General features: G+C 37.1%; 1 protein-coding gene across 2 annotated transcripts in view; it reads right to left on the reverse strand.

Moving 5' to 3' along the window:
• The window catches only part of IPO11 (importin 11), a 226822-nt gene that overhangs the window by 71053 nt on the left and 139989 nt on the right, over nucleotides 1-15780 (reverse strand). For both annotated transcript variants that reach the window (XM_026455698.1, XM_026455705.1), the window contains 2 exons: nucleotides 15446-15559; nucleotides 3852-3973 (listed from right to left, as the gene is read on the reverse strand). In XM_026455698.1, coding sequence (XP_026311483.1) covers nucleotides 3852-3973; nucleotides 15446-15559 — 236 coding nt within the window. The remainder of the gene's footprint in view (nucleotides 1-3851; nucleotides 3974-15445; nucleotides 15560-15780) is intronic.

Raw genomic sequence — 15780 nt, forward strand, 5'->3', positions numbered from 1 at the left:
ATCTTTCCCATTCAAATCATCTTTTAGAATTAGGTACTGTATTACATGGATGAGAAAAAGAAGGGGATGAAATAAGGACAGCTAATTCCATCTATGTAGACAGTTTGACCTTACATATGTAAACTCAGTCTTAATCCTTACAACAACCTCATTAGAAAATACTATTAGTACCCCCATTTTAAGAACAAGGAAACAGACACAGGGAGTTAAGTAACTTGACCATGGTCATTAGCAAGTGACTGGTGGCCCTGGGATTTGAGTGTGGTCCTAAAGTAGTCTATACCAAATTTCTAAGCCAAAAGTAGTGGATTAGAGTAAAAGAGTTTAACCATTTCCCAAATGGTCATTCTTTAGAGTCGTGGTTCTAAATTGGGGGCAATTTGTCCCCAGGGATATCTAATGGCAATGTCTGATGATATTTTCAATTGTCGTGACTTGAGTAGGGGAGGAAGGGGAGAATGCTACTGGCATCTGGTAGGTAGTGGCCAGGGATGATGCTAAACATCCTACAATGCACAAGACACCCTCCCACAAAAAATAATCATCTGGACCCAAATGCCATCATAATAAAAGGAGGAAAAAATGACATTTCCCAATTTAGCCTGACTTTTAAAATCATCAACATCATCAAGACTTTAGACATGCCTTATTTTGGGAAAAGGAAATGGTATGCTGCAAAATCTAAAAGAAACACAAGAATAGGATATTACTATTAGGTAGAAAAATAAGAAATCATCATTGGGGATGCAAAAGAGGAAAAATCTCCCCAAACTCCAACAACTATGTAGTTAACTAGAAGAAAGGTTACAAATAGGAGACAATAATACTGCTGACTTGAATATCAGCACGTTCCACTAGAGCATGTGACTAAATCTTCCTAAATCACAAGCCAATTACTATGTGCCAAATTTCTAGTGCAATAAAGGTGTTTTCTTTTTTTTTTTTCAGATTGTTACAGGTTGATACAGATTTTCTGTATCAATGTTTCATCACTAGTCTATTAAGGATATTATGAAGTTAAATCATTATTCTTTAAAATTCTAGTACCACATTATTCAAGACTTTCTCAGTACCCTTAAAAATGACATGAGTTTGCTAGTGCCCATCAGATTTGTATTTCATTTTAAAAACAAAAATTGTATCTGATCTTCCATCACAAGGCACCTCACAACTTTTAAATTTAAAATTCCAGTGTTTAAGAGAAATTCGAGTCTTAATAAAGTCCTATCCCTCAATTTATATAAGTTGACTTAAGTCCCAGTCTAAGTATTAATTTTTCTTACAGATGCCAACTATAGATTGAGCATCCCTAATCCAAAAATCTGAAATGGCCCAAATCTGAGATTTTTTTGAGTGCCAGAATACTGCTACAAGTGGAAAACTTCATACAAGTACTTTGTTTCATACACAAAATTATTTAAAATACTGTATAAAATTATCTTCAGACTATATGAGGTGTATATGGAATATAAATTTCACATTTAGACTTGAGTTCTATCCCCAAAATATCTTGTTGCATATATGCAAATATTTCAAAATCCCAAAAATCCAAAATCTGAAAGAAACATTTTGGATTAAGGATACTCAACCTATATTAAATTTCCACAACTTACATGTCAAAAATAGTTCTGAACAACCACACACTTACATAATATTATATGTTGAAGCAAACAGTATTCTCATTAAAAATGTAAAACAAATTTTTCTGATACAATTAGATATCTTTCTAAACTTAACCTCCACCGTTTCTAGCTTTCTTTCAATAATCTCAGTACTTTATCTTGGAGAAAACTCTAACATGTCTTATTAACTCATTTTTTTCCATTCATTAATTTATCTAACAAACATTTAAAATGCTGACTACTACCAAAGACTATGTTAACATTTCAATATTAAAAACTTCAATAATTTTCATGTCACTTTTTTTCCACTGAGAGAAACACCAATGAGTTAAAATGTAGGTAGCTTAAATTCGCCTTATTTATCAAAAATAAATAAGATGCCACACCATTTCATAGAGAGGAAATCTGTTCACTTTGTGCGTGTCCACCTGGGGAGAAATATCATCTGGTGGTTAAAAGAGGCATTCCTGGTGTGAAGCAGTCCAGGTTCAAACTGGCTTACACCATGTCAAATGCTAGATCTCTTACCTTAGAAATGTTACTTAACATTTTTAAGTAATTGTTTGCTCTGTGAGAAGGGATAATCATGTCTATACCTCATCAGGCTGTTTAAAGAATTAAATTATCAACATAAAGCACTTAAGAAAGTATATGGCATTTGGTAAGTATTATCTATTGTTACGATGTTGAGACAAAATAATTATATATATCCTTAATACAAATTACCATAGTAGAAGTAAATAATACATAAAGAACAAATAAGGATTTCTAAAACTGGACTTATGTCACTAATTTATCACTAGGATGCGTATGCTCTAAAAATCCCCTAAGACAGGGTTCTGCAACCCCTGGACCATGGACTGGTACCAGTCCATGGTCTGTTAGGAATCAAGCTGCATAGGAGGAAGTGGGCAGAGGGCAAGCAAGCATTACCGTAGGAGCTCCGCCTCCTGTCTGATCAGTGGCAGCATTAGATTCTCATAGGAGCGGTAACCCTATTGTGAATGGTGCATGCGAGGGATGTAGGATGTAGGTTGCACACTGCTTATGAGAATCTAATGCCTGATGATTTGAGGTGGAATAGCTTCATCCCGAAAACATTCCCTTCCCCTCCCCCAGATCATGGAAAAATTTTCTTCCATTCCTGGTACCAAAAAGGCTGGGGATTGCTGCCCTAAGACATAAAGATTTAATGTAGTACCATTATTCTTTTAACACAACATCAAGCCCTGAGACCTGCTTTTAAGCCTTTAGAATTAAAAGTACAAAAAAATAGGGGCCCAGCATAATGGCTTTGATACAGAAGGGCAGCAAAAAGGGCTATCATGCCATTAACAAGGTGGTGACCTGAGAATATACCACCAACATTCATAAGTGCATCCATGAAGTGAGTTTCAAGAAATGTGCTGACCATGCACTAAAATTTCAAAAATTTGCTATGAAAAAGAAGGGGAGTCCAGGTGTGTGCAATGATATGAAGCTCAATCAAACTGACTAAGGCAAAAGTATAAACAATGTCCCATACCGCATCCATGTGCAGTTGTCCAGAAAATGTAATGAGGAAGATTCACCAATCAAGCTCTATGTTTATATACCTGCCATCACTTTAAAAAATCTACACAGTGTGAATGAGAACTAAGTAAAGTATTTTTAAAAGCATTTCATGCCAAGCTCCACAAAATAGGAATTGAAATGAAGAAATATATTCTTCTTTAAATGACCAAACCAAAGCATTTTGTATTTGCTTTACGGGAGTGAGAATTTTTAGAAGAAAAAAACAACTTGCAAACTTCCTTATAAATAATCCAAAATAAAAAGAAAACAAAACTAATAATACTCTTCAATTAACATACTTTATAACACACTTTATGAAGTGCTATTGACTTTGAAATGTTAGATATTTAATATATCTATGTAAAAAGAGGACTGAAGATTAGTCTAATAAAACAGTTATTATAAAAAATGGAAATTCAGACAAAAACGAAATAAATTTGTAAAATGAATACAACCAAAATAAACTAGAGCATCCACAGTCCCAAGAGTACCTATCCCACTAAGTGCTTTCTGGATCTGGATCAACGCTTACCACATCATCATCAGCTAACAAAATTCACATCCATATAGAAAAAAGTACCACTGCCTAGCAACACACAGCCATACTGATGGCCAAAAATAGTGTTTACATTTTGATGCTTGAAAGAAACAAATTTTAAGAAAATATTTCCTCACCTATTATCAGATGGCAGAAGAGAGAGCAAAGCCAAAGCTGAAAGTTTCCTTCTTTCAGGCTGGGTAATGTTGTCCATTCGATCGACCCACATTTCAATCATATTTCCCAAAAGCTGGTCCATCTGAAATAAGAGCAGGAGGCATCTCAAAATACCTAAAATATGTTTTACTTGTGGGTAAATACTTTTAAAGGCTACAGCCTCATAAGTCATGGTTAAAATTCAATTATAGTAAACCACAGAACTGGAATACCTGAACTGGGGGTAAGTCATGAGCTGGAAACTGATAATTTGAGCATAACCAGAAACTGACTCTAATTAATCCTGAGAGCTAAGTAGACTTATTCAAAACATGTAAGTAGCCCATGAGTGATTTTAGTAATATCATTTAATAAATCACTGCCAATCAGGTACAATGAAAAAATAAACGCATTTTTCAAAATTGTCAACTTGTACTTAGATTATAGTTTATTCAACTGGATGATTATTGTTCAATGTTCTCTAATTTGCTAGACTAATTTGCTGCTACTCTCAGAGGAGAGGACAAGTTGCAACCTCAAACTGCAGAGTTTCAAAGGAAAACAAATGAATTATTTCCTAAGACATTTGCATGCTACACTAAAAATGATGCTAAAACAAATCAACAAAATACAGAATGTGATGGCTAATTTTATGTATAAACTCTGCTGGGCTAAGGTGCTCAGTTGTTTGGTCAAATACTAGGCTAGATGTTGCTGTGACAGTATTACGTAGATGTGATTAACATTTACAATGAGTTGACGCTAAATAAAGGAGAATGCCCTAGATAATGTGAGTGGGCTTCAACCAATTCATTGAAAACCCTAAGAGCAAAAACAGTATGCCCAAGAAAGAAGAAATTTTGCCTCAAGACTGTAACAGAAATCCTGTCTGAGTTTCCAGCCTGCTATACAAAATTCAGACTTACCAGCCCCACAATTATGTATGCCAATTCTTTAATCTAATTGTGGAGACAAAAATGACTCCATCTTGAATGCTAATCCAATATGATGGCTTCTGATTAGTCCTAGTCCTGGGAAGGCCTCCTGATTTCTGCTTTATTTACTGTCCCTAGTGTAAGGACCTTTAATTGTCTTGCCAAGAGCACATACACCAATTCCCTATAAAATATAATAAACCTGAGGGTCTGGAAGTAGCAGTGTGAATATCTACCTATCTTGCTGCCGCCTTCTGCTCTCATTTCTCCCAGTAAAACATCCTTTGCTGACAAACCGCACTAGTCTACCTTGTTCTCTGCTTTCTAGGGCCCTTCAGCATTTAAGAGCCATTTTGAATACATGGCCCTTTTGCAAACACACACTCTACTGGTTCTGTCTCTATAGGATCTATGAGGTAAAATGCCATCAAGCATACTGATCACACAGATTGAAAGTACATCAGCCAGGCGTGGTGGCTCACGCCTGTAATCCCAGCACTTTGGGAGGATGAGGTGGGCAGATCATGACGTCAAGAGATCGAGATCATCCTGGCCAACATGGTGAAACTCCGTCTCTACTAAAAATACAAAAATTAGCTGGGCGTAGTGGCATGCACCTGTAGTCCCAGCTACTTGGGAGGCTGAGGCAGGAGAATCACTTGAACCTGGAAGGTGGAGGTTGCAGTGAGCCGAGATCGCAACACTGCACTCCAGCCTGGGTGATAGAATGAGACTCCATCCACCCCCTGCAAAAAAAAATTAGGCCAATTAATAATCCTACCATGTCCTCTAAGTGTTCAAGTTAAAGGTAGTCACACATCTCTCACTTTAAACCAAAAGTTAGAAACGATTCTGCTTGGTGAGAAAGACATGTCAAAAGCTGAGATAGGATGAAAGGCCTCTTGATCCAAGCAGGCTGTTAATGCAAAGGAAAAGTTCTCGAAGAAAATTAGAAGTGCTACATCAGTGTACATATAAATGATAAAAAAGCAAAACAGCCTTACTGCTGACATGGAGAAAGTTCCATTAGTCTGCATAGAGGATCAAATCAGTCACAACATTCTTGTAAGCCAAAGCCTAATCCAAAACAAGGCTCTAATTCTCTTTAATTCTATGAAGGTTGAATGAGGGGAGAAAGCTGCAGCAAAAAAGTGTGAAGATAGCAGAGGATGGTTCATGAGGTTTAATAAAAGAACGCCTGAAATCCCAGCACTTTGGGAAGCCAAGGCACGTGGATTACAGGTCAGGAGTTCAAGACCAGCCTAGCCAAGATGGTAAAACCCCGTCTCTACTAAAAATACAAAAATTAGCCAGGCGTGATGGTGGGTGCCTGTAATCCCCGCTACTTGAGAGGCTGAGGCAGAGAATTGCTTGAACCCGGGAGGCGGAGGCTGCAGTGAGCCGAGACCACGTGACTGCACTCCAGCCTCGGTGACAGAGCCAGACTCTGTCTCAACAATAACAACAAAAAAAAGCACCTCCATAATATAAAAGTGGAAGGTGAAGCAACAAGTGTTGATGTGGAAACTGCAGCAGGTTATTCAGATCTTGCTGAGATCTCTGAGGAAAGTGGCTACAATAAACAGCAGGTTTTCCATGTAAATGAAACAGCCTTCTACTGGAAGAAGATGCAATCCAGGACTTTCACACCTAGGGAGGAGAAGTCAGGGACTGGGTTCAAAGCATCAACGTGTCCACAGACTGACTTTCTTATTAGGAGATAATGTAGCTGGTGACTTTCAGTTCAAGCCAATGTTTATTTACCATTCTAAAAATCTTAAATCCCTTAATAATTACTCTGTATCTACTCTGCCCGAGCTCTCTAAATGGAACAAATCCTAGATGACAGCATATCTGCTTACAGTATGGTTTGCTGCTATTTTAAGCCCACTGTTGAGACCTATGGCTCAGAAAAAAAGATTTCTTTCCAAATATTACTGCTCATTGACAATGAACCTGGTCACCCAAGAGCTCTGATGGAGATGTACAGGAGATTAATGTTGTTTGTACACCTGCTGACACAACATCTATTCTGCAACCCACGGATCAGGAAGTCATTTCAAACTTCAGTCTTATTATTTCGGAAATACATTTCATAAGGCTATAGCTACCATAGGCAGTGATTTCTCAGATGGATCTACGCAAAGTCAATTGAAAACCTTCTGGAAAGAATTCACCATTCCAGGTGCTATTAAGAACATTTGTGACCCATGGGAGGAGGTCAAAACATCAACATTAACAGGAGTTTGGAAGAACTTGATTCCAACTCTGATGGATGATTTTGAGGAGGAGTTCAAGACTTTGTTGGAGAAATAATCGCGATATAGGGGAAATAGTGAAAACTACAGTTAGAAGTGAAACCTCAAGATGTGATTGAAGTTTTACAATTTCATGATAAAGCTTGAACAGATTAAGAGTTGTTTTTCTCTTTTTTTTGAGACAGAGTTTCAGTCTTGTTGCCCAGGTTGAAGTGCAATGGCAGGATCTCAGCTCACTGCAACCTCCGCCTCCCGGATTCAAGCAATTCTCCTGCCTGAGCCTCCCAAGTAGCTAAGATTACAGGCATGTGCTACTATGCCTGGCTAATTCTGTATTTTTAGTAGAGACAGGGTTTCACCATATTGGTCAGGCTGGTCTCAAGCTCCAGACCTAAGGTGATCCACCACCTCGGCCTCCCAAAGTGCTGGGATTACAGGCGTGAGCCACCGCGCCCAGCCATGAGGAATTGTTTCTTACAGATGAGCAAAAAACAAAAACAAAGAGTGGTTTCTTAAGATCGAATCTACTCCTGGTGAAGATGCTGTGAACACTGCTAAAATAACAACGAATGATTTAGAATATTACATAAACTTAATAAAGTAGCAGCAGAATCTTGGAGGATTGACTCCAATTGTGACAGAATTTCTACTGAGGACCAAATAGTCCACCGTCAACATTAAAAAAATGAAGTTTCAGTGATTCTGTTATCACTACCAAAACAACCTACTGTTCTTTATCCTTTGCCTGCAACTTCCTTCCATCCTCTTTTATTTTTCCTTTTCTTGCTCTCTGTGGACCATTTAGTCTTCAGTAGAATTTTTGTCAAAACTGGAGTCAATCCTCTCATTCGTGAAGGGAAGAGTCAATTGATGTAGCAAACGTCATTTGTCTTATTTTAAGAAACTGTGACAGCCACCCATACCTACTGCAACCACCACCCTGATCAGCCAGCAGTCATCACTATCAAGGCAAGACCATCTACCAGCAAAAACATTATTCACTGAAGGCTGAGAAGATCACTAGAATTTTCTAGCAATGAATTATTTTTAATTAAGGTACATACATTGTTACTTTAGACATAATACCATTGCACTCTATTAATATACTACAGTATAGTGTAATTATAACTATATGCATTGGAAAACTAAAAAATTTGTATGACTTATGTTAAGAAGATACTCACTTTATTGTGGTAGTCTGTAACCAAACTCACAATATCAAGTATGCCTATACAAGTTTTCTAAGATGTCGGAAACAAATCTAGAATGTAATAGTAATTTTCTGGTGTTTTTATTAAATATTTTATTCCTTCAAATATTCTATTAAAACTACATAGTAAATGTTATTGAAAAAATGCTGATAGTATTTAAATGCTTTTTGTTCATTTTGACAGTTAAAAAATGTGTTTTTATTTCAAACACAACTGTCTATTGTCAATTCATGATGGTCCTTTACTTTTTTCCCTGATTGTTGCAAAAATTCTTTACTTTTGCCAGTGGAACTTTAATAGAAAATAACTGACATTCTGATAAAATACAATTTAGACCCTTCAACTCTTAATAATTCTTAAGCATTTTTACTCTCAAACTTTGTATTACCAGCAATAGTAAGCCACTATATTTTTGTTGAAATAGTAAAAGTTTCTTTATTCCAGGAATAAATACTAATTTTAGTTTGCACTGAATCCTATATTTACAGCAGTTATTGAAGACTTTTAAAATTGTTAAATATACCAGAAGATGTCCTAAACTGCAGATTATTGATAGTTTATTATTGATAAAAATTTCATCACTGTACTCCTGCACATTCAAAACATGTGTTTAAAATATTTAAAAGGAATGCTCAATTTTTTATAGTAAAATGTATACCATTAATTATAACACTTATCAAAGGCACTTTTTACCCGGTTTGCTAATTTGCAGGATTTATGTCAATATTTTAACAACTGGTATGACCACATTGACACCTATCAGCTGAATACCAATTCTGGGCTGCAGAATTTATAATTAGTTTAATAGGGATTCAGAACAGACTTCTAAAACCACAGCACGTTGAGCCTTGGTATAAAGTCCTAGGTGACTTACTATAATTCTAGCCCAACAAATGAAAAAACAAAGAAACAAAAAAATAGAAGGCTGAGCGAAAGACTGAAAAGTAAAAGCCTGAGGAGAGAAGGTAGAGAAGAGAGGGCTAAGAGTTCTTTTCAGCCACAGTTGGAGTATGCACAGCGCAGGAAACATACGAACCAGTCAAACCTCATCAGTGTAACATGACAAATATCAAACCAGCTGTCCAATCCAGAAGACCAAATGTCTAATCCAGAATAAGAACACAGCATTCTGGAAAGGAATGTATTCTAGGTACCAGCACAATAAAGTGTGGATATAAAAACAATATAGAATTGGGAAGAAAAAGAGGGACAAATAGGCATTGTAAGATCTAGATTAGCCCACTAGCCTATAGATGGAGGCATAACAGTATTTCCCTTACATTTCTATTACTGATTTACTGTAAAAACAAATGATATGTCAATGGGAAGTGAGAGACCATGGGTATATTTTAAGTTCCTAAGCAAGAAAGAGCTCATGCCAGGCATGGTGGCCCACCCCTGTAATCCCAGCATTTTGGGAGGCCAAGGTGAGTGGATCACCTGAAGTCGGGAGTTCAAGACCAGCCTGACCAACATGGAGAAACCTTGTCTCTACTAAAAATACAAAATTAGGCGGGCATGGTGGCGTGCACCTGTAATCTCAGCTACTTTGGAGGCTGAGGCAGGAGAATCACTTGAACGGGAGGCGGAGGTTGCAGTGAGCCAAGACGGTGCCATTGCACTCCAGCCTGGGCAACAAGACTGAAACTCCATCTCAAAGAAAAAACAAACAAACAAACAAACAAAAAAAACAGGGCTCATGACCATCTCAGAGTTGTTATCAAGGATATAGAGACACTGACAATAATGTTTAGATAACACATTGAGGGGCACCCACAAGTGAGGCCAAGAATTCAAATGGGATCTACGTGACTGAGGCGAAAACCCAAGATATTCAAGGGGACAGGATCCTCATGCACCAAGGGATTTTAGAAAGGGCTGGACATGTGAATAAATCTAACAAGAATACTGAGCCCTCATCAAGTAGGAGTTTTGTAAAATAATCACAAGCTACAAAAAAGCCACAAAACAAACAATCAAAACGAATTACAGTAGGAATCTGGGGGTGGGGGAGTGGAAGGAGTATCCAAGACTAGGAGAGCAAGGAAAGGAAAGATAAAGGAGGACGGAAAGAAGATGAAAGGAAATTGCAGGAAAGGACAATGAAAAGTAATACAAAGTAGGTTGTTTTGGTAGTGATACCAAAATCACTGAAACTTCATTTTTTAAAAAAGTTCTTGTTTTAATGTTTTTTGTTTTAAAAAAATATTTAAACTTTTTTTTAGAGACAGAATCCTGTTCTGCTGCCCAGTCTGGAGTGCAGTGATCATAGCTAAACACGGCCTCAAATTCCGGGGCTCTAATTTTTTTTTAGTTTTTGTAGAGATGGAGTCTCGCTTTGTTACCCAGCCTGGTCTTAAGCTCCTGGCTTAATCCTCTCACCTAGACTTCTCAAAGCACTGTGATTACAAAGCATGAGCCACCACTCCTGGCCACTGAAACCTTAAAATGTGTTTGCTTTCAAAGTTACCAAGCAGTAACTGCAGTAGTCCTCACATGATACTTTAATTACATGACAAGCAAAGCTAAGACATTTTATTTATTTTTATGTATTTACTTATTTTTGAGACAGAGTCTTGCTCTGTCACCCAGACTGGAGAGTAGTGGTGCGATCTCAGCTCACTGCAACTTCTGCCTCCTGGGTTCAAGCGATTCTCCTGCCTCAGTCCCCCAAGGAGCTGGGATTACAGGTGCCTGCCATCATGCCTGTCAAAATCTAAGCCATTTTAATTACTCAATAAGATGTATTTTTTTTTTTTTTTGCATTATGATGTAATATTTTAAAGCTAATAGCAGCCCAAAGAAATATATCAATGTTAAATTACATTTAACTGACTTAATATCTCACTGGATTGCATTTGGATTTAATCAGATCAAATGTTGATATGGACTCACATGACATTTTTTTTTCTTAATTAAAAACTAGATAGAAGAAAACTGAAGGTGGCTGGACACAGTGGCTTATGCCAGTAATCCCAGCGCTTTGTGAGGCAGGGGCAGGAGTATCTCTTGAGACCAGGAGTTCAAGTCTAGCCTAGGCAATATGCAAGGCTGTATGTCTACAAAAAATTTTAAATATTAGCCAGGAGTAGGGCTGGTTGCAGTGGCTCATGCCTGTAATCTCAGTACTTTGGGAGGCCAAGGCGGGCAGATCACAAGGTCAGAAGATCAAGACCATCCTGGCTAACATGGTGAAATGCCATCTCTACCAAAAAAACAAAAAATTAGCCGGACGGGGTGGCTAGAGCCTGTAGTCCCAGCTACTTGGGAGGCTGAGGCAGGAAAATGACGTGAACCTGGGAGGCGGGGCTTGCAGTGAGCCGAGACTACACCACTGCACTCCATCCAGCCTGGGCAGCAGAGCAAGACTCCATCTCAAAAAAAAAAAAAAAAAAAAAAAAAAAAAAGCCAGGTGTGGTGGCATGCATCTGTAGTCACAGTTACCTGGGAAGCTAAGGTGAACGGATCACCTGAGTCTAAGAGTTTGAGGTTGTATTGAGCTATGATTGTGCCATGCATTCTAGCCTGGATGATAGAGTAAGACTCAATCTCTAAAAATTTTTAAATAACACAGCAAATTTTTAAAATTTAAAAACATAAAAAAGTTAAAAAAAAAAAAAAAAGACATACCATGTTCATGAACTGGCGAAATGAATAATGTTAAAATGACCATACTACCCAAAGTAATCTGCAGATTCAATGCAATCGCTATCAAAATACCAATTATATCCTTCAAAGAAATAGAAAAAAAAAATTCGTATGGGACCATAAAAAATCCCAAATAGCCAAAGCAATGCTGAGCAAAAAGAACAAAACTAGAGGCATCACACCACCAGATTTCAAAATTTACTGCATAAGCCAGGTGCAGTGGCTCATGCCTGTAATCCCAGCACTTTGGGAGTCCAGAGCAGGTGGATCACTTGAGCTCAGGGGTTCGAGACCAGTCTGGCCAAAATGGTGAAACCTCGTCTCTACTAAAATACAAAAAGTAGCCAGACATGGTGGCATGTGCCTATAAGCCCAGTTACTGGGGACGCTGAGTCAGGAAAACTGCTTAAGCCTGGGAAGCGGTGGTTGCAGTGAGCCAAGATTCTGCTACTGCACTCTAGCCTGGGCCACAGAGCTAGACTCCGTCTCCCCACCCCCCCCAAAAAAAAAAAAAAAGTGTGTGTGTGTGTATAACAAATACAGTAAATATACTACAAATATAGTAACCAAAATAGCATGGTACCAGCATAAAAACACACAGACCAATAGAACAGAGAACCCAGAAGTAAATCCATACATTCATAGCCAACTGATTTTACAAAAAGGTAGCATGAATATTCATGGAGAAAGAACAGTTACTTCAACCACGGTGCAAGAAAAACTGGATATCCATATGCAGAAGAATGAAACTAGACCCCATCTCTCGTGACATACATAAGTCAACTCTAGATGAACTAAAGACTTAAAATGTGAGACTCACAAATATAAAATTACTAGAAGAAAACAGGGAAAACACATCAGGACACTGGTCAGAGAAAAGATTTTATGAATAAAACCTCAAAAAAATAGGCAACAAGAAGAAAAACAGACAAACGAGATTCTACCAAACTAAAAAACTTCCATACAGCAAAAGCAACAAACAACAGAGTAAAAGGACATCCCACAGGATGGGAGAAAATAGTTGCAAATTATACATCCAACAAAGGATTTCTTTCCGAAATACACAAGGAACTCAACCAACAGCTAAATAAAAATAATAATCCATTTTAAAAGTAGAACAATTATCTGAATAAACAGATCTCAAACGAAGACATACACATGGCCAACAGGTAAGTGAAAAAATGGTCAACGTCGGCCAGGCACAGTGACTCACGCCTGTAATCCCAGCACTTTGGGCAGCCAAGGTGGGCAGATCCCCTGAGGTCAGGAGTTCGAGACCAGTCCGGCCAACATGGTGAAACCCCATAGCCAGGCAGGGTGGTGGGTGTCTGTAATCTCACCTACTTGGGAGACTGAGGCAAGAGAATCGCTTGAACCTGGGAGGCAGAGGTTGCAGTAGCCGAGATCGTGCCACTGCACTCCAGCCTAGGCGACAGAGTGAGACTCTGTCTCAAAAACAAAACAAAAAAAGGGTCAACATCAGTAGTCATCAGGGAAATGCAAATCACAACCACAATGAGATATCATCTCACTCTAGTTGGTATGGCTATTATGAAAAAGGCAAAAAATAACAAATGCTAGAAAGGATGTAGAGCAAAGGGAACTCAGGCACTACCCGTGGGAATGTAAACTAGTATAGCCATTATGGAGAACATCGTGAGTTTCCTCAAAAAACTACAAATTGAACTCTTGTATGATCCAGCAATCTCACTACTGGATATATATATCTCCAAAAGAAAGGAAGTCATTGTATTGAAAAGACACCTGTTCCCTCATCTTTATTACAGCAATGGAATTAACCTAGGCACCCAACTACAGATGAACGGATATGGAAAATATCACACACACACACGAATACTATTTGATCTCAAAAAAGAATGAATTCCTGTCATTTGTGGCAACATGGGTGAGGCTAGAGAGCATTATGTTAAGTGAAATAAGCCTGGAACAGAAAGATAAATACTGCATGTTCTCACTTCTCATGTAGAAGCTAGAAAAGATGACCTCAAAGAAGTAGAGAGTAGAACAGTGGTTACAAGAGACTGGGAAAGGTAAGGGGAAGGTGGGGAGAGAGAGAGATTGGTTAAAAGATAAAAAAACTCACAGCTGGCTAGGAGGAATAAGTTCTAGTGTTCTATACAGCACTGCAGGATGACTATAGTTAACAGTAATATACAGTTTCAAATAGTGAGGAGGAGGCTGTTGTATGTTCCCAATACAGAGAAATACTAAGTGTTTGGGGTGATAGATATGTCAATTACCCTGATTTGATCACTATACACTGTGTATATAGAAATATCACTATGTACTCCATAAATGTCTACAACTATTATGTGTCAATTAAAAAAATTTAAGAGATTAATCCATAACTTTGGTGATTAAATATTTACTCATTATGACCTCAGATTGAATCTTCACGAACTAATGCAAGGGAAGAAGGACACATATTTCAAGAAATGTTAGAAACATGACTAGGCCCCTCATGGAAACAAGAAAATGAATTCATAGTAATGGCATTCTGATGTTTCCTCTGGATCATTTTAATTTTCTCTCTTATGTTCTTAAATATTTTTAGTTATCCTGTAATCTCAGCACTTTGGGTGGCCAAGGTGGGAAGATCACTTGAGCTCAGAAATTTGAGAACAGCTTGGACAACATAGCAAGACCTCATCTCTACTAAAAATAAAAAAAAAAAAAAAAAAAGAACTAAAAAATATGTATTATCCCATTTCAATTAAAATTAATAAGCTAATAAAAAATATACACTATTTATCAAAACAAGGGTTGGGATCTCTGATTAGTCTAATTCTAGAAAAGCTACATATATTTAAAAATTTGTACTTCCTTATTCTGGATTTCCTTATATTAGAAATAGTTATATTTGTTTTCAGCCATAAACCAAAAGATTTTTAAAATTGTCTCAAATGTAGATATACTGGTCAAGTATACCCTATCTTCATATAAATCTTAATAAACAGATTAATGACTTACAACATAATCTTATTTGAATTATCATACATATAGTCTTAAATCACTTCACTGAAAAACCCATTTCAAACTTACTCTGGTAATAGATATCAGCCACAATTTTTAAAAGTAAACCTTTGCTAAAAAGGTCATTTCCACAATAATCAGAACAGAAATTCTCTCAATCTGTGGCATTAAAAACAAGTTAACTAAAGAAATAATACAAAGATGATACATCACTCCATGCAAAATACCCGTTTTCAGATTCTGTATCAGTGAAGAAAAACAGCGGCTATAAACAAACCAACATTATATTCTATGGCTAAGCAGAATAAAATCATCTATTTTGAGCAACGACAAAAATGTATAAGTTTCAACTGCCACTTACAGATTCCTTTTTCTATCCCAAATTATTGCTATAGCATAAATAAAGATTTAAAATGTAAAGGTCTAAATATTATAAAGCGACTTTTACAAAGACTCATTATCTCATCAAACTATTTCTAATTTATATTTAGATAAAGACTTCCTTAAATTTAAGTACATTGATTCTTACCTCCTGATTAAATTTGTGGGCCATCTCATTAAGTAGTGAAGAAAAAAAACTAGTGTTTTGTAGTAGAACTCGACCCATAACTCCAAGATACGTGGACATCACTACAGGATACCTCTGTATAAATAAAATACAACACTTGTAAAACTGTGTTATGGTACCAGTATAAACAATCACTGACACAGTAACAAGCAACAGGGATATAAAATAACATTCTCCTCCATATCACTTCTCTTTAGAATGAACTGTTAATATTGCCTGAGTTCTAACTTACTAAATACATATATGAATTATATGCATCATCTATCTATACACATACATCTATCCAATAAAGAGAA

This window comes from Piliocolobus tephrosceles, chromosome 4 (genome assembly GCF_002776525.5).
Source record: "Piliocolobus tephrosceles isolate RC106 chromosome 4, ASM277652v3, whole genome shotgun sequence".
Lineage (NCBI taxonomy): Eukaryota > Metazoa > Chordata > Mammalia > Primates > Cercopithecidae > Piliocolobus > Piliocolobus tephrosceles.